Genomic DNA, 23,370 nt, shown 5'->3' with positions numbered 1-23,370 from the left:
TAAGTAAACAAAGCTTATCTGTAAAATAGAATTATTGCTAAATGTAGTTCAAAGTATCAATAGAAATTGTGTGTTCCATTTGGTCTTTCATTCACTAAGCACATTGATCTTTGAAAGCATGATTCTGACTAATGAGCTGTGTTAAGTGGCTCTTGGATTTTTGTTTTGTTGCTGTGTGAAAGATCGGGGCTCACAGAAGCTGATGAAAGAAACAAAAGCTTCAGTGCTTCTGCACTCAGATGTCAGCCTCTCAACCTAATCTCTGGAACAATTCTCCGTTTATTTATTTACTTAAAGACTACAAATCCTATTTAAGAGCTTGCCTGAAGTAGGTTGTGTCATCTCAAATGGAAGAAGAATCAGGGATGCAGAGTTCCCAAATGGGGGGGGTCTCTATAAAATATTCTTTGAAAATACTCAGAAAAATACCAATAAAGGCTGCAGCACTTCCAGCCATTCACCTATTAAATCAAACAGTGCATCATTTACTTGTTCTAAGAAAGCAAAAAGCACATGAAGTTGCAGAAACCATTCCTTCAGCTTTTCTTGGAACTTTCACTGAAAACAGTTGTGGTTATGTTTTACCAATTTAACTGGGTCCATCCAGGTATTGAAAAATAAATACAATAATTCACATTTCAAAAGAGATCACAAAATATAGTTTTCTTCCAAAACTAGGGGCATGTACCACTTTCAAGATTGAGTATCAACAATGGTTCTTACAACAAACCATACAGCTCACTGTAGAACAGGCACCCTTTTTTCAAAAGGTTTCCAGACACTTTGTATATTTGCCTGAATAAAATTAATTTTTTTTAAAACAGTCTTTTGTTGCTTGGCAGAACAGAGGCGTTATTTAAAAGCAAGGTGAATGCAGCAGACACACAGAGAAGCAGCAGCTCCATCACAGGACAAGTCAGTGAATGTTTTGACGTGAAATCTGAATTCAGTGACTTGTTGATGCAGTCTGATGGCAAATAAACAGCTTAAGAGGCAACTTGGGAACACAATATGAGTTTTCCTGCCCACCTGAAAGGCAAAGTTACACTTCCTTTCACTCCAGTCTCGGCTTTCTTCGACTGCAAGAGTCGTAACTTCCCCTTTGTCCCGGGGAATATGGAAGAGCTGTTTAGCTTGTATTTTTGGCAGTGCTCCTCTTCAAAAAAAATCACTCAGCACACATTGATTGCGCTCAACAAAAATCAAGGCGAAGCTTTGTAAATCCCTGGAAATGTTCCACTCGGAGTCTCTAAAGCCGCTTGCTTTGGGAATGATGAACAAATTGTCTTACAACAGCCTACGCTGTGCACACGGTTGGCAGGGAGGGTTTTTAATCTCCTCAGCTGAAGACAGTGGTTGCATCCTTTTAGCTCCAATAAAAATACTAGAACTCCAATTATTCCTTGATAGGAAATTTCCAATTTCAAGCCACATCTGTTTAAAATTTCTTTTTCCTAATCCATTCAAGAACTGTTATCACAACGCTACAAAGAGCGACGGAAAAAGTCATTCAGTGTTTTGCAATGAAAAACAAACAAAAAAACCCACACAAAACCCAAGGAATGAAGGAGAAACTGCTAAACACAAGGAAATAAATGCAATTCAGCACAAATTGGGGAACACAGCAGCCTTGAACACATAGCACTTCACACACACCAATTTCTCATTAACAATCATAAAACTACGTCAGAACAAAGACTTGCCACAATAGTTTTCTTTTAGAGGTCAAAAATTAAGTTGTGAGCGATCTATTATATTTATTTATTTCCACACTGGTTGCCTGCTGGGAATGAGTGTGTAGCAGGTGCAATCATATTTTTAACCCTTTCCCAAACCACTGGTGATGGAACAGAAGTGTTCTGTCAACTTCCAAGTGAATGTCCCTGAGGAGCTGCAGCTGCCCAGCCCCAGCCCAGCTCAATTCTCTGGGCTCCTGTGAGCATTAATTACACTCTGTCGTTTCACCCGGTTCATGGCCCTGTTTTCTTCATACTGCAAGACAGAGAAGGAAATTAATAGATCAGCTGCCATCATTAGACAGATGTGTCAAATATAAAAGTGTTTATTACCCAGGAACAGAAATAATATATTCAACTGATGCATTAGACAGACAGCTCTTGGTAATATCTACATATAGGTTCATTTTTACTTTGAAATTTACATTTACTCCATTAAAATACACGTTTCCAAGTTTGAGGTTATTAACCTAAAGAGTATTAGAATATTTTAATAAAGAAGATTCAGTTAATCTTAAGAAGGAACTTAATTATACAGCGATTTTACATCTGACACTTCACACGTGCACTGGGCAAAAAGTTGCCCTGGTGCTACTTTAGAGCACAGGTCAGGCTCTTTTCCTCTTAAAATACTGATTAATGTGTGTCTGCCTTCTGAAGCATGGATTTGTCATCAGACTTGGGCTACTTTTGATCCTGGACATCAATTAAACACACAGATAAAGAGTATACCAAGATGAAAGGAACAAAGGCAAATTTGGGTTGAACGAGGGAAGGCATTTGAGGGGTTTTTTTTAATGGTTTAAACAAGAAGCACAACAGAGACAGGGCTCCAGGATTCCACTTAAAATGTAAAATGGAATCAAGAAAGCTTTCACAGTTTAGATATATGTGTAAGACCACCATGCTTTCAAGTCTGCCCCTGCACTAGCAGAAGCTTGGAAGAGCCTTTCTTTCATTGCAACCAAAAAGGAAACATTTTCATGGCTAAAAGAAATGAAAAATTAAAAATCAATGCACGACTTGATATATATTTCATGAGAAGCAAATTATTCTTGTCCTTAAGTTAGAGCATATATTTGTTCAATTTTTTAATAACCAGTATCATGACTAAAACCCAAGAAACCCACAAATGCCCAATTCTCTATATAATGTAATAAACTACTAAGGAAATTGATTTTGGAAAGGATTTGCAGTTTTTCATCCATTATACTGATTGGTCTATAACTGAGATAATGACCTGAAACATTACTTAACATTTACAGAATGCTTAACTTTTTCCCATGCCAATATTTAATTTTTCAATAACTCACCCATGATTTTATGTAGAATGAGAACAATGGATCTTTAAAAGCTACATTTACAAAGCTACATTCAATACTCGTGAACAGCCTTTCAGGGGCTTCCTAGTAATGGCATATCAATGTAGCCACATTTTAAGAAGGCAGACAAATACACTCATCAAGAACCCCTTTAATGTAAAGGTTTCAATGGAAGAAAAATAAGATTAATAAGATTACACGGAAAGAAACTTTTTACAATTGTGAAATTTATGTCAAAATCAGAAAGTGCAATTTCAAGTGAAGAGGTGTGTGAAAAGTTCATTTCTGCCTTCTGTCATGTAGGCCTGACAACCATGAATGTAAAGATCAGTTGACACTCTTCTGAAAACCTGCCCATTGAGACAGTAAATCCACTTAAACTCCTGGAATCTTCATTTTTTCATATCTGCAGACGTAGTACAGCAGTATTTTCATCCAGGGTCTAACTCAGCAACTCATTAAGTATTTTCAGTCAATACAAGTGACTTCAGTTGCAAACGTTACTCATACAGAAGTGACCATTACTGCTTCATATCCTACTCTGTGCAAATACCACTACTAAAAAAAAAAATTCAGAAAAAGCTCAGAAGCAATCTGTGAAGTGGCAGTTCCTGTCTGCAGCATTTGTTTTGGTAAAACATGTGTTTGCCTATTTTCGTGTATCAAAAAATACACCACTCCATTTGTCAAAGCCAGATTTTACTTGACAAATTTATCAAAAGAAGTTTAAATTTGGTCTGAAATGCCCACAGCAGAACGTGGTTACTTTTATTGATTTGTGCTACTTTGTAAAAAGCAACTCAAGTCCTGTCCTGTTTTTTATTAAACATTAAACTCACTGTATATTTATTTCTTACCTCTTTTCTTAAGCACTTCCTCATCTCACGGTCGATGTCGTTGCAGTGGCCAAAAAATTTCAAGATGTTGTGCTGATGAGTTAGGGAGAAAAACAAAATGACAGTTCAAAGGTTTCTTCTTCTGAAGCTCTAAATTTCTTGCATTTTTCAACGTATCCTGGTCTTCTTTTGCTTTCCTTTTTTTTGTGAAAAGTGATGCTTGGTAACTTTTTCCCTGAGTAGCCAGAAATTCAGAGCTAATCCTGACCCTCACTTGAGCCAGCCCCACCTTGGTAAAGGTTGAAGGTACTGCCCATGTTGTACAACCAGACTAAACAAGGGCTCAAGTTATTAAGTCTAAATGTAGAACATACATTTTATGGATCTAGAAGTCAGTCTTACAACTCTCACTCACACTGCCTTGAATAATGGACCAAAAATAAATATTCTGAACTCCAGGTTGTGATAAAAATGCAACGTCCTCCCTGCTTTGGTTTTTATTATTTCTTCATGATTAGGGAGTCAAAGGACTTCCTGCTCCATCATCCCAACCACATGAGGGATGTGTTGTTATTCCAGAAATTGCAGACATTGGGCTTAATTGACTGCAGAAATTGTAGGCATTGGGCTTAATTGACTGAAACATTAGAATCAGTATAAAAAAATGGGGGATTAAATTTCTCCAGATCATGAGGTTAATAAATAAGATGCAATTACCACCTTTATGACACAGCTCTACTGTGGGCCTTACACATATTTAAGTGTTCCTTAGCTTCTGAAAAACTGCAGGCCTTGTCCTCCTGGGCATTCCCAGCTATCCTGATGATATCCACCATAAAAATCTGTCCTACTAGGAAGGATTTCCTGAAGCAATTCCATATTATCAGCCATCAAATCACTCCCAGAATTCCTGCTTCTAGGACTGCTCCTTCAGAGGGATGCTTCCTGCCATGCCACAGAATCTCATGATGGAATTTGGCAGCAGAGCAGCCAAGTGATTTAGAAGATCTGAAGGAGTGGAGGTTTCAGTAGATATTTGCAGCTACACAATCAGTGGAGACAACTCAGCCAATCTTGTACACAAGTAATGAATTTTAAAAAAGACCAGGAAGAACAAAACAGATGAGAATGAAATCACTTCTATATTTCAGGGGAGACCTCCAAGCATTTCCACAGCTGAGGAGCTGTGGATTTATACAGGGGCTACAGGAACACTGGTAAGGATTCAAACAGGGGCCAAGATTTCAGCCAATAGAACATGACTGGAAGCAGGAGTGGGTTAATAAAGATTATGACAAACACTTAACTCTAGCAGTGCTATAATTAGCTTGTTTACACCTCTCTGCTTTATAAAGGGCATCAGGTGACTCTGAAGCAGTTGAGTGAAATAAATGGTCACTTCACTGCACACTGATCTGGCTTTTACAACATTTTCATTTCAGCTAATACAGATTTAATTCTGTATTCTGCTCCCATACCTGCATGTTAAATCTCAAGGTGAATGCTCACATTTCAAGCCAACTCCACTCTGACTATGCAGCAGTTTCATTTATGTTTATTTAACCAGATTCCTAAGATGTCACTTCTTGGCTCAGATTATGAGGGGAAAAAAAGAATCAGTTTCTCAAAAATAGTTATTACACCTATTAAAGTGATACAATTGCAAGACAATATGCATTTCTTTCAGCTCCCACCTGTAAAAATTAAGTCTATATAAAGCACATACTTGGCAACAGAGTGGAGTTATTAAAAAATCAAAATAGTGACATCAAATAGGAATCCCATTAACCTCTCCTCACTAGATGCAAAACCTGATATACAGGGCAGGTTCTAGATTAGGAATAAAGTAAATCAAATTGACTGTTGTGAAAATACACATACAGGACACCCAATTAAAAAAATAATGCTTTTCATCCCTGAGGAATAGTAATTTAAATTGTAGATGAAGGTCCCTAGGACATGTTGGCATTGTCAGAAAACAGAAGTAGTCACCAATTACTCATTAAGATCACCGAGTTCAGATTTCAGTGACTTCAATTTAAAAAGAATATTTCAGTACATTCCCCTTGAATTTCAGATGAAAAAGTATTGCTTCCTTTCAAGTGAGTGTGAAAGGAGCCATCCTCACCCTTCCTGTTCTGAGACTGCCAGCACAAATATCCTCTCACAGCTGAGCACAAGACTGACAAAAGTCATTTCTCTTCATGTAAAGACCAACTTCAAACAAACCCAAGAGAATATAATCCTGTGCATGGCTATTATTGCTGCTCCTGGTCCCTTCATAAGTCAAATTTGCCATAGATTCTTTGGAAACACTTGCTGCCAAGGAATTCAAGTGCACCTATTAGTTCTGTTCTCAAGGCAGTCTAATAAGCTACATTATACAACAAGCCCACGACACTTGTATCTTGACATGCATTTAAAGCAAAAAAACCCAAACCCCAAACAACAAAACAGTCAACCATTACTTTTCAAGTAGTAAATCAATATTGCTGCTCTCCTAGTCAAGGCACAGAAAGCCCAACTAAGTAGATACCAAAAAGCAGGATAAATGTGAATGTATTTTCTTTCCTGGTTGGATTTTTGACAATGATGAAAAAATAATTACAACATTTTAATTTTATATACTGGCTATTATTTATATTATTTACTGCCTCCTCTTGACTGATGATCATTTTATTTGGCACCGTTTTTGATCCTATAGTGGTTAATGTACAAGAAGAGTCTTCTCACTGAATTCCAGCTTTTACTACACTTTTACTACACTACAACATTAATGTTGGTACCTAAAAAAAAAAAAAAATCAACTAAAAAAGGAAAGAAAGTCTATACAATGTCTCAAATTACTGAAAGCCACCCCACCACACTCACTGCAATTTTAGTTGCTCTGCTCCCTTCATTGTTGTGATTTAGGAATCATAAAGTGTGGTACTGGAAAAGCTTTTTAATATGTTACTTTAGCTACTATAAAATCTTGCAACGATGTTGTTATGCCTCTTTCACGTAAAAGATCTCTCACATTTTGTGTATTATCAGCCTTGGTTTTCATTCTGTAATGACTTTTGAAAAGAAAAAATTACCGTTCTGCTCAAAACAGTAAAGCTAACATATGTATTGTCTTAGAATTTATGGATAACTGCATTAGAAAAAATTATCAACATCGTATCTGAACACAGAGGTGAAAATATTTTAGATTGTGTGTAAATCACTTTTCACATTCATAGTCAACACTTAAATATACTTTTGTCTCAGTAGCAACCACTTAAATATAGTTTTGTCTCAGTAGCAACTATGAAATTTAACTTTTGCATGCAATAATACAACAAGGTATCTGCCCAGACATCCATTTAGAGTGTACTGGGAAAATAACCAACACCACTGCAACACCACTGCAATAAAGCTTTCATTGGTGGGGATGAGTCTTCTACATCTACAGATTTACTACAGAGCAGATCTTAAAAGAAGAGGCTTTTAAACAAGTGAGATGAAGATTCCATCACCTTGAAGCGATGAAGAGCCTTGAAGACAATTTAGCATTTCCAATCCTTGGGTATTGAAGGTGCCTATGAAGAAGATGAAGTCAAACAGTAATTCCCAATTAGCTCTCCAGGCATGTTGGGATCCCCAGCAACACATCTGCTCACAACAGACTGGAACATCTGCCCCAGGGACAGCTGGAATATGAAAATGCCATGACCACACAAAAAGAGGACATTTGAAGTTGCTTTTATTATTGTTTTTTTGAGGGGCACACAGTACTAAAAGGTGCAGAAGTTATTTCAGTCCTTAAAATAGGTCCCTGTGTATCAAGCTGGAGCACAGGAAATTTTAAGGCATGTTGTATTTCCTAAAGAAATCACTGGCAAGATTTTACACACAGTCATCAGATACCTCTTCAGTGAAAACACACCAGCTCCATTTCATGGCTGTTCTGCCTAGGGAAGGGTTTGCTCTTTGTGATCATGTAATATTCTCACTAATTTATCTGACACTCATTTCCCCAACCCACCCACTCTTTTCTCTGCTCAGCACTCCTTACCTCCCTGTGACACTTCTTGAGCAGACTGATAATTAGGTTACACTCTTCAGTGTGCAGATGAGGAGACAGGTCTGGATGCATCTTTAGTTAGGGATGATTTTAGCAGCACAAGGACAAGAATCCGAGAAAAATTTCCACCTGCCAACATTAAAATGTGAAAGTATAACCAGAAAGCTTGATTTTAACACATATTATCAGCAGTATTCAAACAAAATATATTTTAGATCAAAATGCAGCTTAATATGTATAATTTATATTACACGGTTAAAGTTATTAAACCCAGCACATGTCTGATCTTCTACACAGCCCAAATTTTAAAAGTCAACTAGAAGTTTATCATCTTGGTTATCATGGACACAAGCACACTGTTGGGATTTTCATTTTCAGGGACTCTCTAGCAGCATTAATCTTTCTTGAATTGCAGATTATATTTTCACTTTCCTACTTCAATTTTCTGATTTCTCACTTTAACAAAGTGAAGTGTATGGGATTTTCTTTCTACCTTCTACAAAGTTGAAGAACAGGAAGCACAATGCAATTTCATTACAGCACTCTGAGAACTGGCACCTTTTTTAGTTATTCACAGGCTTTTTAATAAGTCCTAACCAAACATTGGTGATGCTTTAAAAACCAATACTTAATCACTTCACCAAAAGAGTAATGATTCTTTTTTTTAATTATGCACTATTGGAATGTCCCTTCTTGCAACTCCATGTTGTTGCCTCTTGCTCTTTCACTGTTCTCCTTTGAAAAGCAACTGGATTTGGCTTCTACATGAATCCCAACTCCTTCAGCCAGTGGAAGGAAGCATTTAGGTTGCCCTCAAGTCTTCTCTCTGGAACACCAAAGCAGCCTCGCTCCTTGAACCTCATCCCATCCATCAGCTGCTCCACACTCCTGACCCTCTTAGCTTCCCCTTTGCTGGATTTGGGTTTTATCATCTCTCTTAGACTGCAGAACCAGAGAGAACACAGTGTTTCAGACATGGCCTCAACACTGCCAAGGAGAGGGGAATAATAACTTCCCTTGATGTGCCAGCGATGCTTCTACCCCAGCCCAGGGAGCCACCAGCCTTGGCTGCTGCAAGGCTGCACTGCTAAGTCAGGTTTTAACTTCACATCAACCAGGACCCCCAGGTCCTTTCCTGCAGGATTCTGTGGTGCAGGAGCAAATTTCATACTAGAAATAAAATTTTGTATTACCTCCCACTGAGGAAAAAAAATATCCCCAGACGTAACGTTAAAGTTCTTTTGTTGAAGAGGATGAAGGTGTCACATGGTAGCTGCTGAAATAAAGTGACATCTTTGCTGTGGAAAATCACTGCACCAGGGAGGGGAGGAGGAAAGTCCAGTTCATACCAGGGCAAATGGGCAAAATTCTACTTGTATGGTCCATACTGCCACTGAATTAAAGAGATGCCTGTTTGTTTGTTTGTTTACTTAGTATTTTGTCATTCCCTCTTCTCCCAAGGAAATCACCTTTGCAGCTGCAATACATCAGGCAAACACCACTACAGCTTGTATTAAACAGCCATCACTGTCTTAAAGCTCCAGCTGAACAGACCAGACAAATACAAGTAGCCAGTGGTCAGATTTTACAATTGCAAAATCTCCTCATTCAGCTGCAGTGCTGGCAGCAAAAATCCACACTGCTATTTTTAGGATGCTCAAGGAATATAGTCAGTTTGAAGAGGTACATACACTAAGGTACCCAGTACTTCCCATCGTGTGCTCAGCTTAACAAGAGTTAGATTCCCACAAGCAAACTAAATTTTAAAATTCCAAACAATTTAAAAGCCTCTTGAGAACCACGAGAATATGTTCCACATAATGTTGTGAACACATGTAGTGATTTCTTCCAAAAATCTTCCCCCATACTATCTGGAAGTTTAATATTAAACCATACTTACTCTTAGCACAGAAGTTGTTGGAGACTGTACAAGTTCTATCTGACAAATTAACAAATGAACCTTTGGAAATATGACAGCAGGAGCACGACTGGAACAGCAAAGTGATTAAGAACCCTGCTGTGTTATTGCCACCAGCTTTTGATTGCATGCCACACAAAGTCAATATGTTTTAAATTTATCAGTGGAGGTTTTTGATAGCACTGGAGTTAGTGCTCCTTTGGGAGGGTGACCTGCTCAGTGGCTGTGCTTTACTGTAACGTGTGTGAACCCAGATGATTATTAAAACTCTTCATCATTCAGCCTCTGACTGCGCTTCCTGAAAGTGCCACCCGAGGGGGCTGTCCGGGAGGGAGGGAGCAGGAGCAGCGTCCCAGAGAAACAGGGAATATGCCCATCAGCACAGGCCAGGAAGTCAAACGGGGCACTTCAAGGAAAGACTCATTATTTCTGAACTAAGGTGAATAATCACTGCCATCATTTACTAAACTGTTCTCAGACCATGGGTGAAAGCCATCCATGTCACAAACATGGTGAGGTGTCCACTTCAGCAATTAAAACCTTCTGACAACTCAAAAGCATTTTCCAATGGCACCTCTTGTAGGACAGATGCTACAAATCAAAGGTCCCAACTGCCACACCAGTTCATAGATCAGCATTCCTGAAATTTTCAAATAACATTCAGTATTAGAATCTTTCGAGTTCCATTACCAGACATGGCACTCAGGTCATGGAGGCTACGATGGAATAAAGTAACAAAACATTTTATGGTGCTCATGGAAGCCTTCCCTGGAGCCTTTAAGTACTTCTAAAGTTAAGACAGAGCAGTGTCATCAGTGCTCAATACTAAGTTGATGTTTAGGAATGTCACATTAGACAGTGATCTGTAGGTGATCACAGAAGGCTCAAATCTTTTTGCTGGAGGGGAATGACTCTGACAAACCAAAGAGTTTCAAGAAAAAAAACAATGTGTATGAGGAAAGGACAGGATAAGCTATTGCTTTCTTGAGCTTCTTTTTAATAATATTCCAACATAAACCAGATCCTTTCTCAAAAAATCAAAAGCCTAAACCTAGCAATTCTCTGACAATGACACTGAACTGCCAATACTAATATTTTTGTTCTGAAAAATTATGAGATAATTCCTTGCATAAATAATCTTGGACACTAAGCATATCAAATTGCTTAAGATTTCCTAATAGGAATCAACACATAAATTATCAAGAAGTGATACTCATCCCTAATCCAAAAGTTGATCTATACACATGTTCAATACATTAAATGTTTAATATTAATGTGCAAAAGGAACCTACACATATTACAAAGTTAAATTAAAACCACAAAGGCCAAGCAAGTGGGCAGAAACCAAAGGCTGTCCCAAAGGAACAGGCAAAGAACTCTGGAGGCATTTCATTCACACTCTTGTTAGACACCAAAATTGAGGATCAAGTGCTTATTTCTCTCCATGTGGCAGTTTCTCCTCCTGACCTCCTTAAGGCAAAGAGCAGCAAAAGGACCCGGCCATATGCTGAAAGAAGGGATTTGGTACATTCCCCCTACTTCCCAAAATGAATTAGGAGGTCAGCACGTCAGGAATCCACAGAAGTTCCTTGCTTTTCTTGGAATCTCCCATAAATGTGAACTAACCAGTTCCCTGATGCAGAAGGAAAACTAAATTAGGTTGCCTTAGTGTTGCTGATTAGCCTAATGCTTAATATTTCCATGCTTGAGGGATCACCATGAAAAAAAGGTTTAAATCTAGGCAACTGTTTCCATATGATGTTTTTTTCATATTTCACTTAAACATGTCTTCAAGACTACTTTTTAAACCAAGTTTTGGTTATTTTACCACTTAAAAAGAACACAACAGTCACTTTTTTTTAACTTTCTAATGTCAATGTTAAAAATAAACCACCACGAATTCACATATTGCCCAGAAAAATGACTTAAGGCAAAACACAAATCCTTGTTTACCGACCCCGATGATGAAAAATTGCACCTGAGCACCTCCATTGCTGATCATGAAGCTCCTTAACCAGAAACGCAGAACTTCGCTTTCCCCGGTGCCACAGAACACAAACATTTGCTGCAAACACTCAAATAACACCCACCAGGCGGCAGCAGAACCGAGCAAAGCAGAACATGGACTCGCGGCAGGGAAGGGTGAGCAAATTAATTCCTCTAAAGAGCCGCTCTCCACGTTTAACATTTACTTTTGCACTTCATGTCACTGTTTAACTTGAGTAAGACCGAACATTCGGGGTCTTAAATTCTCAGTTATATAGTATTGTTCTGTTTGGCATTGGAAAGAAATACTTACAATCCAAACAACTCTGTTTACTCAAATCATTAGTGTTTTCTGTGAGATTGTACAAAGTTTTAGCATAAAAAAAGGATTCAGCTTCGCACCCAACGGTATCATTCATGTCACTTCAGCAGAACTTCTGCATTCCCACTGTTACCTTTTATACACAAAGTATTTTTGGTGACAAGTTTCCAATACTTGGATCAGTCATTCAGAGAAATGAGAAATCACAGTTGATGCACACAATCTCAAAACACAAGGGAACTCTTTAATAAACCACTTTTAGCCAAGTCTTACAAAAATTAGTCATAACCTCTTGAATTTCAGTCTCTAAAACTACACACTTGTTTTCCAACATTATTTCCCCCATTCTGGTAAGTAATTTAGAAACATACCTATCAAGACTTGTAAATAGCAAGGAAATACAAAAGGGGCCAATTATATTTACTTTTAGATATTTTTAATTATGTAGATTGCATTTACTTTCCCTGAACCTAAAAACCAGTATTTTTTAAAAACTTTGATAAATGAGGTTCATACCACTTTCTGCCAACATTTCAACATCCCTGAGAGCAGCAGAATGAGCTCACCTGCTACTTTTAGTAATAAGTTATCTGATAAAACTACACCATACCTGATTTCACACCTAGTAAAGCAATAAGGTGTTAGTCCTAATGAATAAAGCAGGTTGAACACCAACTTGAATATCAACTAATTTCTACAGTTTTATTTCTAATACAAAGGACTGAGTAAAGCACAAGAAGGCATTTTCATTTCCTGGCAATTATTTAAGGTTGTATTCACACAACAAACATCAGCATAGTTACAGGACAATTAGTGGAATATTTTTATTACGACATACAGCCAGTACCACTGCACAATATAACACTGTATCAAAGATTACTGAAGCTGTCTCTTCCTATTCCTGCTATGCCTATGAGGACAACAATATGCAGTCAAGAATGACAAGACCCAGGCAGCATAAAAGTAAAGCATTATCCAGTGGGACGTATCCCTGTCCATGGCAGGGGCTTGGAATGAGATGATCTCTAAGGTCCCTTCCCTCACAAACCATTCCATGATTCTATAAGGACGAGGTGCTGTCACCCAATTCCTGTTTTGCCAGTTGGTCTTGTACTTTGGCTGCATCCACCAGACCAGGCTTCGTTTCATCTCTATTTCACGAATTCCCCAAAGAACAGTATAACCCTAATGCTGCCAGCAGAATCTCCTAGCTTACTGTAAAACAGCTAGGGAAGAAAAGAGAGCAGGAGGATCACACTTCCCTGCTGGAAAACACAGGCTCTGACCTCTCTCGAGCAGTCAGAGCCCCTGACGAAAGGCAGAAAGAAAGTAAACACTGTCCAAGTGACACGGCTGTGCCAAGGGGTGGGTGCGAGGGGCCGGGGCACCCGCTCTGTTACCAGGGTAAGGCGGGGGGTCCCCCCGAACCCGCGCTGTCCGCAGCTCCTCACGGCTCGCAGGCCTTCACACAGCGGCGGGACACACACGGACACACGGACAGCAGCTGACGGCAGCCACAGCGGCGAGACCCGCGCTCCTCTCAGAGCTGCCCTTCCAGAGCTCTCCCTGAGCCCCGCGGGAAGACGCGCGGCGCGCGGAGGGTCCCAGAACCCGGACCCCCAAGGTCAGGCGGTGGGGAAGGAAGAACGCAACGGGAAGAGGAAGGAAGGTTTCCCTACACACCTTCTTTTCCCTCAGGGTTCCCTGAGGCCCCGCCCGAGGCCGCCCCTCACTCACTGGCCGCGGCGCGGGGCGGGCGCGGTGTCTCGGGCGGCCCCGGCCGGAAGCCGCCTCAGCCGGGAGGGCGCGCGCGGCGCCGGGGCGGGCGGCGCTGTGATTGGGCAGCCGGGGCCGGCGGCGCTGTGATTGGGCGGCCGGGGGCCGGCGCGGCGTCTGATTAGCCGGTTCGAAAGGCGGGCGGTGCGCGGCGGGGCCCGGACCGGCAGGGCGGGAGCGCTGAGGGGCGGCTGCGTTGGGCCGCTCGGTTCCGCTGCTCCGCTGGTTCTGGGACACTCTGCGCGCCCGTGCCCGCTGTCTGAGGGCACTTATCGGACCGGACAGGAAGGAACAGCCCTGGGTGAGACCCAACGGCCCGTCCCTCGACTGGCACCAGGCCTCGGGCAGGGAGGGGAACTTCTGAGGGCGGGAGTGAGGGCACTTGGTTTGCTCAGAGGGGGAAACTCATCGCGGTTTGCAGCTTCCTCATGAGGGGCAGGCACTGATCTCTGCTCTGTGGGGACCAGTGACAGACCCGAGGGAATGGCTGGAGCTGTGTCAGGAGATGTTTAGGCTGGATATAAGGAAAGGTTCTTCCCCCAGAGGGTGGTCGGGCGCTGAACAGGCTCCCCAGGACAGTGGGCACAGCACCAACCCTGACAGAGCTCAAGGACAGCTTGGACAACGCTCTCGGCCACTCGGTACGAGTTGGACTCGATGAGCTTTGTGGGTCCTTTCCAACTCAGAATATTCTACGCTTCAGTGATTCTATGAAAGTTATTGCAGAAGCGTTTTAATTCGCTGTTGTTGGTGTCTAAGTCTCTGGTAGTGCCACGTTTAGGACTGACACCAAAGTGTTGCCAGTCATGCCGAGGTGCAGCTTTGTGCACCTTCAAAGGGAGCAAATCCCCTGAGCCTGCCCGTGCCTCGGTCTCAACTTCCTTGACCTTTCAGCTTTCCAGGTGGCTCCATCATGGATGAAACTGTGGCTGAGTATATCCGCAGAACTGTGCTAAAAATCCCACGGGATGAAATCAAGATGATGCTGCAGAAATGGGACTTTCTTTCAGAGGCACAGCTGCAGACTCTCAACTTCCATCAGATAAAGGATAACATTTCTCAAGAAGTTGTTCAACTCTGTGAGGTAAATCCTCTCCTTTGGCGACTGTCAGTGACAGACAGGATGCATATTGAAGCACCATCAAAAAAAATTAATCTTTGGCCCTAAAACAGCATCAAATGGCAGTTTGTAGTCTGTAAAATGCAAACCTGAGCTGGTAATATCATCAGTTTTGTCTGGTTTACAGGAGTGTAGAACTGCCCCATACTAAGTATGAAAATACATGTTTCGAGCTCTAAATTACACAAGTTAGATAAAAGCTCAGTGTGTTGCATCTTTAAAAAATGGGTGTATTTCTAAGTTGTAAAATAAAGGCTCATTGCACTGGCCTGATTTAAATCTATTTTATATGGGTAATGACAGCAGTACTTTATATTATTTAGACTTCTCAGATTTGTTTGAAAAATTTCCTTGGCTAGAATTACTTCCATTCAGTGTACTGTAAGCAAAAAAAATTATCTGATCTAACTCTGATTTTGGTGCACCAAGAATCTTTATATATACCAGGAGTCTTTATATATAATATCATAACTCAGATACAGTTATTACTAATATCTCTTGAATTCTATAACTTTTTGAATCCTTCCTTTTGAATTTCATCCTCAAAGGTTAATTACCTGGAGCGTAGATCAAATTAAAGGAGAGAAACTATTAAGTTATTCTCCTGAGATAGCAAATGTCATATTTTAAAATAGCATTTGTTTCTAAAACATTTGTATCTGTAACAAGTTGTGTCATGAAGTTTCTTAAAAATCTTTTCACGCTGTAAAGGTTAAATAAGGAGAAACCAAGTATGTTAAAATTCAGTGAAATACTAGTCAGTGTTGCATTATGTCACAAATGCCCATTAATTATTTTTTTAATTGCTTGTACATCATGCCATGTTCTTGCTGCTTCTGCAGAGGAACACTTTAACCTTGCTGAAACAGTTTTCATTCTTGATTTCTCAAAATTCTGTTGTGTGCACCCTGGGACCAGGTGTGGTGTCTTTGAGGAGAGTGCACGAGCTGGGGGCTCCAGTGCAATGTAATTTAAACTACCAATATTGAAATTTTTCACATGCTAAGCAGTGTGATTGAGCATTCTGGACCTGCAGTTCACCATGCACTGTGGTTCTTTCTAGGAAAATTCTGCAGACATAAAACAAGCAGCTGTTCTAGACATCATTTGTAAGTAATAAATTAATTAAAATAGCTTTTTTTTTTTTTTTTTAGTAACTTGATAATGCCCTTAATTACATAGTGATTGCTGTGGGGCAGCACAGATGCACTTGGTGTAAGCAGATCACATTTTAGATGAATCTTATTGGAGGTGACCTTGTTTAAAAAAAGCTCAAAATCAACAGAAGCATTTTTGCTTCTTCTGAGGTCCCAATAGATGTAAACTGTTGTAACCCACATCCAGCACACAGTTATAAATGCAGAGATCCAGGTTTGTCTCTAGTGTGCACCAAACCCTAAAGCCAGTAATTCCATGCCCCAACAGGAAATGACAGAGGCAAAACTATCAGCAAATACCTCAGTTGGAACTCTTCACTCCAATATTAATTCACAGCTTATTTATATAATAGTTTAAATCTCAGGGTTTCTTTTAACAGTCTACACATTTGAGTTTGGTCACTTTGGGTGAACCTTTCCTTAAACATTGACCCTCAGAGATGCCTTTTATTGGCTGCTCATTGAGAGACAAAAGAACTTCCCATCTCTTTTAATAAAAAAACTGTTTTATGTTTGCTGTGAATGGTAATTTAAGAACACTGACTAAATTATATTCCATTATCAGAAGTAATCTTTTTTAAAGTAACCTGCCTGTAAGAGTATTGTAAAATTCTTTGTTCCTCCAATTACTTTTTGACAATACATTATGTTATTGAGCAATTCCTATCTTTCTTAGACAACCACATCTACCAAAACAAAAGAATGTGGAGTGTTTACCAGATGAGAAAAACAGGTAAAATCTCTTTCCTTGCTTTCTTTCCTTCCTTCCCACAGTTCTCAGCAACTTAGTGCTGTGCTGCCTCGTATCCTACATTTTAAATATAAATATAGTCTCGTATGGATTTCTTCTGTAGAGATATTTTGACCATTTTACTGCAGTCTAGTATGGATTTTTCAATGTTTTTTCAACATCTTTAATGTTTTTAGAATACTTTCTGTTAACTTCTCAAGCAATTATTAGAAATTAGTGACTACTAATTAAATATTAACCTTTTCTCTATACAGCAATAATGAAGGTCAGACTTAACACACGTTTTGTATAAAGTTATGCAACTTCAGCTTTTTCTCCTTAATTTTCTTTTAGCAAAACTAAAACCATCTCTGAACTAGTTCTTTTACAGACAATTCTTATTTCTGGGTTGACTTTTTTCCTCATGTAACAGGAGAAGAATTGGAATATTTTGACTTAACAGATTTCAAAAAGAAATTTAAAAGGAGACTTCGGTCAGCCTTGAAAAACGTAAGAATAAATCCATTCTGAGTTTTGTTACACAGCTCTGGTGTCACTATGTTGTTTTCATAACCTTTCCTCACAGTTTGTGTCAAAAATTAACTGGAATTATTCATTTGGGAATGATAGAACTGCATGTGAAATAGGAAAAATGTGTTGCATGTCTGTTCTAGCAACTTCACAGTTATGCTGGAGGGAAATAAAATGTGAATTTGTCTGAAAATGGGACTAATTCAAGGAAAGCAGCATTGGTGGTGTCTTCTTGTCAAATCTTTGCTGTGTTTGAGTGCACAGGTTGCCTCAGTAAGTTGATATTTCTTTGCCTGTTACTCAGCAACAACACACAATAAAAATCTTATCAAACAGTGTAGAGGGAGTTTGAAGTAGCCATTAAGCAGGACAAAAGAGTTCAGTTATAATTTAGATTAGTAACAACATTGTATTCATTTCCCTTTAGTTGTGGTTTCGAAATGGCATTTTGTGATGGCTGTGAGAACTTGGCTCTGGAATTTCTGTACAAAATGACTGAAAAAGTACTGTTAATAGCAAGAAGCAGTTTCTAAACTGCAGAAATGAGCGTGCTAAGGACAAAATCGGAAGGGAATACTCTCATTTCACTTTTTTACTAAGCAATTTGCAGAAGCCTTTTCTTCCTTTAGTTCACCAGTTTCATTTAGGCAACGTAATAGAAAATGCCTCTGGCTAATTCCCAGTGTCACTCCCCCTCACCTGGTGCATTCCCTGTGTCAACAAACACAAATCAGGCTCACAGCCAATCGTCTGCAGTTCACATCACTCTCTTATAAGAAAAGCTTCCAATATTTTTGTTTTTAAAAAAGAAAGTTTCTCAAAACCTTCGAGAAGTGTTGTTGGCCCAGCAATTTCAACAGTTGATGCCCTAGTTGTGCCTCAGTCAAAAAGTGAGTTGTTGTTTGGTTGGTTTGTTTTTAAAGGAAGTTTTTCCACTCCAAAGTCACCCAGATTGAGTCAAGGTAGAAAGAAGTAAACAAGGAGCATATCTACAAGAATAGGAAAGGGAATCTTCAGACTTCTGATTGTGTATTCTTGAGCAGTGATAAATATTATATTGGGGTCTAAAATCACAAGTTGACCAAAAGTTTAGTTTCTCCAAAAATGGACATATTGGAATTATTGCCACTAACCCTCCATCTAAAGAGACATCTTTGTGTGGTGTTATTTTCCCAAAGGAGAAATCAAGGGTTTTGTAATAAGCTGCTTTTATTTTCACCCTTCCCAAGAAAATGTATATTGACGGGAAGAAAAGTAATATTAGAGTTCCAAAGGTGATTCTTCTTTTTATCCCAGTTGGTGAGGTTATTGTTTTTCAGTGGAAATTTGATTTAAATACAACCCTGACCACACTCAGTGGGTTTTGTTTCTTATTCAAGCAGCGCTTTACTAAATGATATTTGGGGCTAAGAGAGAAGAAAATCTTTACGGACACCGAAATATGTTGGTAAATCAAAGCTTTTCTTTTCCTCTCAGGTCACCATCACCTTCAGGGAATATGAGGATAATGCCATCTGGATTAGAGTTGCCTGGGGAACCCCTTACAGACAACCCAACCAGTACAAGCCCAGCTATGTCGTGTACCATTCCCAGACTCCCTACGTCTTCATTGCGGCCTCGGTGCTCAAGAGCAACTTGCCTCTGCTGTGCCAGGTACACAATAAAGCTGCTCTGACCCTGCCTTCACCACAGCCATGTACAACTTTCAAAAGGATGGGTACAGATTCCTCACTTAACACAATTTACTAAATTACTTCTCTTTTTTTTTCTCCCTCGTAATAAAAATGGGGCAAAAGCCAAATCTTTGGATCGGTGCATCACGAATAAATTCAGTTCACTGGGATTTTTACTGATCCTGAATTGTCCTAATTCCTTAGCACAGTGTAAGGCAGTATTTGATTAAATTGTCTCATAGAAGTTGAAGAATATTTCATCAACAGGGTTAAGTTGAAGAACTAAACACCTGAGCTCATCAGGGAATGCTCTTCATTAGTTTTAAAACACATTTTCTGGTAACTTGTGATCAGTGTTGGTAGTCTTTTTTTTTCTCTATTTAGCAAACTTCTGCAGTAGTAATTTAAATATTTTATTGTTCTGCTTGTTTATTTTTCATCTGATAAGGCTATGGGGTTTGTCTTGTTAATCCTGTGAATGCTTTTAAATATTAACCTGAGTTTAATAACAGACTATGCAACATTTTTTCGGATATGAGAATCCTTCTGGTTAAAGGGCAGTTGCTTACCTTGAAACAAAAACATCACAATGTCTAGAAATACTATATTTTTGACATATTATAAGCACAGTGGTGATTAAGAATGATGTTAAAACAATTTCAATTTTTATTTAAAGGCCCTGATTGTTGCTTCCAATTACCATGAGATCCGTGAAATGGAGCTTCGAAGTCATTGTTTAAACTCCCTTAAAGATATTGTGTTTAAGAGATATAGCCAGGTGAGCCACTTCACAAGTAAATCCTAAGATAAGTCTTGCTTTTTGTTTCAGGCCTAGTTCTCACCCCTTAGAAGGGGGGAAAATTCACCTTTTCCAAGAGACCATCAAGTTAAAATAATATTGAACTACTGAGGTGGACAGCCTTTCTTGAAGGTAACATTACCATGGGGATGAGATCACTTGGTATCCCACCTACTCTTTATTATTGTTATTCCTGATGGCTAAACTCAGGCTAAAAATTATATGAGCAATTCAGTTCTAGGATTTTTTGGCACCATTCCCTAGGCTTCTGAGAGCCATGAGTTGAAGGCTGTTAAAATGGGTACTTAGTCTGCTTTGTCCATGTAAAACTTTTAAATAGAGAACTGTTAACAAATATCATAGGACTGGCATTTTTTTTCCTCAAAATTACATTGGCTTTCTGACTTCTAGTACTGGTCAAAAATTGGAAGAATACTCACTTTGAGAAGTAAAAAGAAATCTATAAAGTTCTTTTCAGCTACAGCTTCTAAAAGTGGAAGTGAACTAAAATATTTTTTTTTCTCTCTCCATTTAGAACTTCCAAACTTATTGTCCAAAACCTCTACAAGGAAGGACTGTGGAACCAGAAAGTGGTATGTATATTTGAAATGTCATTACTGCTGCCTTGGGAAATGAGATTCATAATAGGAAGTTTACATATGTTACATTCCCACTCCATTATCCATTCCTTGTTCCATAATTCTGGCTGCACTGGGAGAGGTCAGTATTTCCCCTTGACTGGGAAACCAAAACCACTCAATGCCCAGTATCTCACATTAGTTTGTGTTTTTCTCTTGGTAAGCACTGAAAATGTGAGAGAAACAACCACCTTATGAAAAAAAGATGGTGATGAATTTGTTAAAATTATTAGTTTCAAATTTTCACTGGAATAATCTGATCAGAAGAACAGCATTGCAGCAGCTGCCAAAGTTGTCTTTCTGTTTTCTCTTCCCTACTTTTTTGCCCTGCAGTGGATTTAAGGATAATTCATGAAAACAAAAGTGAGAAAGAAAGAATCCAGAGACTGAACGAGGAAGCTTTTGGTAATGGTCCCCAACCAATACTCCAATTTGCACAATATAAGGTAATAAAAGCAACCAATTTGGGTTTTTTTTTAATGATTTTCATGTAGCGGTAGTGAAGCTAAATTTCAAATTGAAGAAATACTATGCTTTTTTAAACTTTAAGGAGGACATTTTAACATAAATTAGTTAAAAGGCTCTCTAAGAATCAGATTTGCATTGAGATTTGGTCAGTCTTAGGTCACATTTCAGCCTCATGAACTCAGCATTTTGACTTGTTTTTGTAATAAAGGTAGACTTGGACCAGCAGTGTGTTGGAGCAGGAGCAATGAGGGTTATTTAAAGCACGTGCAAAGCTCATTCTCTATATAACACCATAATTAACTTGAGTGATGCACAGATTTTAGCTGATGATCAGATATATTGGCAATTTTAAAAGATATTTAATGTTTCACAATATTACTGAACAAGCTGCCTCTTCCTTTCAGCAGAAAACTGCCACGTGGTGGCACCCTCTGATTTTATTACAACATTCCTCCAGCTGGAATCACATTCATTACAAATGAGAAACAGTCTTATTGCATATTACATTTAAACAATAACATATAAAGGAAATATATTCATTGCTTATACTCCCTGGTTCAATTTTGTGTTTAACAGCTTGAGACAATGTTTAAAAGTAGTCCCGAAATGGCTGTTTTGGATAAAAAAGAACCATTCAGATGCCTGGTCAAGTTTTCTAGTCCACATCTTTTAGAATCACTGAAATCCTTGGGACCAGCAGGTAAGTGTTCCAACTCTATAAAATGGAGGGGAAAATCCTGTTTAAAATTTTTTTTTAATTTAAATATCTTGCATAAGGGAGAAACCTCATAGTTTGTTTAGAAACAGGAGTGTGGTAGAATAAAAACGTTACCACTTTAAAAACTTATATCTAACTGCATAACACTTTGTTCTTAAAATTACTAGTTTGTATATGGATACTCAAGCTGTGGGTTTAGTTTTGTGGTTTAGTTTTATAACACTTATGAAAGGTAAATAATGGTTGAGTACAGCTGTAATTATTTGTATCTCTCTCTCCAGGTATGGCTGATGCACCACTTTCTCCACTCCTTACATGTATAACACAGAAAGCTAGGAATTATTTTAGAATAAGAGAGAAAAAAGGTTTATTTCCAGAAAGTTTTGTAAGCCCTTAATTTTAAACTGGGCCATAGAGAAAAATGTCATTTGTTTTTTCCTGATATTAATCTAAATCATCATAAACTTTAAAACAGACTTTAAGAAAACAACTTATTCTTTGGTAATACCTTAAATTTTTTTCCAACTTATGGCTTCTTTGAATTATTCTTTAACAGAAATCAGCCCTTTCCTTGACTAATAAAAAAAGTCAATTGCAAAGTTTAAACAGAGATTGTGGTTATTTTAAATCTAAATGTAATGACTGCTCTTAACTGTATTTTTAATAGTATTTGGGAAGTTAAAGCTTAATGAAGGTGCAATGACAGAGCTGTAGCTGCTCAGTTTGCTCTCAGAGCTGCAGGTGACACTCATATTGTTGGTGGCCCTTCTTATTGTGGCTCCAGTTCAGATGGGTGGGACTCCCTGTCTGCAGGTCAGGCAAGTTTTTATCTAAATAGGTAAAGTTTGTATTCAAAGAGCATTACAGGGCACAGGGAAAAAGGGACTCTTGGAATATTAATGCCAGTAAGAAGCTTCCATCCAGCTTCAGGGGATATTAACTCAGTTTCAAAGACCTTCTCACCAAGGGCAACAGCAAATAACAAATACTTAAGAAGGAAAAATCTATCTTTGGTATTGATGTCTTATGAAACTTTATCTTGGAGGAGTACAGTGAAACAGGCAATATTTTCTTTAGGCTATTTCAATTAATATTGGATCCTTCTGAAATCCTTGCACGTTGCCACTTTTCTGTGCTTGGGGACAAGGATTGCAGGATCAAGATGGCAACAGTCACTAATGCAAACAGCTTTGCATTGGAGTTCTTTGGAGTTGGGAAAGAATTGGGAATGTATAGATAGTTGCTGCATTGGTTTTTTGAGATGGATTTGATCCCAAGATTCAGTTCTTGAGTACAAGTGTTTGTCTTTAATTCTGTTACCTGGACAGTTTTGTGTGTACTTTGTGTAATGTGGAATTTCCAATTCACTTTGGATACCTCAGTGCTCAGAGGCAGCCTTGTTTTGAGAGGTTGTATGAGCATGTTTTTGTTTTCAAACTGTAAATAAACGTGTAAATTAAGTCTTCTCATAAAAGTTTGTTTGGCCTGACTTAGAAATATGACTTATCATATACTGATGTTTGGTTTGGTTTTTTTCTCTATAACTCACACTTTAAAAGAGGTTAGTTTAGGACTATGTGCTAGTGATATGG

The 23,370-nt window shown here is 38.8% G+C and overlaps 2 protein-coding genes across 5 annotated transcripts; one reads left to right on the top strand and one right to left on the bottom strand.

Moving 5' to 3' along the window:
- Window positions 1–6: 6 nt before the first annotated feature.
- On the bottom strand, window positions 7–13,956 carry CMC2 (C-X9-C motif containing 2). Of its 4 annotated transcripts, XM_027685236.1 has the most exons (5): window positions 13,597–13,844; window positions 11,328–11,493; window positions 7,934–8,071; window positions 3,916–3,987; window positions 7–1,992 (listed from the first exon to the last, which is right to left on the bottom strand). In XM_027685236.1, exons 3-5 carry the CDS (start codon window positions 8,012–8,014, stop codon window positions 1,918–1,920), a joined length of 228 nt encoding a protein of 75 aa, XP_027541037.1. In that variant the 5' UTR covers window positions 8,015–8,071; window positions 11,328–11,493; window positions 13,597–13,844; the 3' UTR covers window positions 7–1,917. The 4 variants fall into 4 exon arrangements, with proteins under 4 accessions (XP_027541037.1, XP_027541035.1, XP_027541036.1 ...); XM_027685234.1 differs by lacking the exons at window positions 11,328–11,493; window positions 13,597–13,844 and adding an exon at window positions 13,852–13,956; XM_027685235.1 differs by lacking the exon at window positions 11,328–11,493.
- Window positions 13,957–14,109: 153 nt separating this feature from the next.
- Window positions 14,110–23,241, top strand: CENPN (centromere protein N). Its single transcript, XM_027685221.1, has 11 exons — window positions 14,110–14,245; window positions 14,839–15,028; window positions 16,128–16,173; window positions 16,898–16,954; window positions 17,385–17,461; window positions 18,959–19,135; window positions 19,832–19,933; window positions 20,490–20,547; window positions 20,926–21,038; window positions 21,637–21,760; window positions 22,060–23,241. Exons 2-11 carry the CDS (start codon window positions 14,858–14,860, stop codon window positions 22,173–22,175), a joined length of 1,041 nt encoding a protein of 346 aa, XP_027541022.1. The 5' UTR covers window positions 14,110–14,245; window positions 14,839–14,857; the 3' UTR covers window positions 22,176–23,241.
- The last annotated feature ends 129 nt before the right edge of the window (window positions 23,242–23,370 follow it).

The sequence above is a fragment of the Neopelma chrysocephalum genome, unplaced genomic scaffold (assembly GCF_003984885.1).
Source record: "Neopelma chrysocephalum unplaced genomic scaffold, ASM398488v2 Primary Assembly neopelma1_68, whole genome shotgun sequence".
NCBI classification, from domain to species: Eukaryota; Metazoa; Chordata; class Aves; order Passeriformes; family Pipridae; genus Neopelma; species Neopelma chrysocephalum.
Note: the sequence above shows the minus strand (reverse complement) of the source record. Positions and strands in the feature narration are given on the sequence as shown.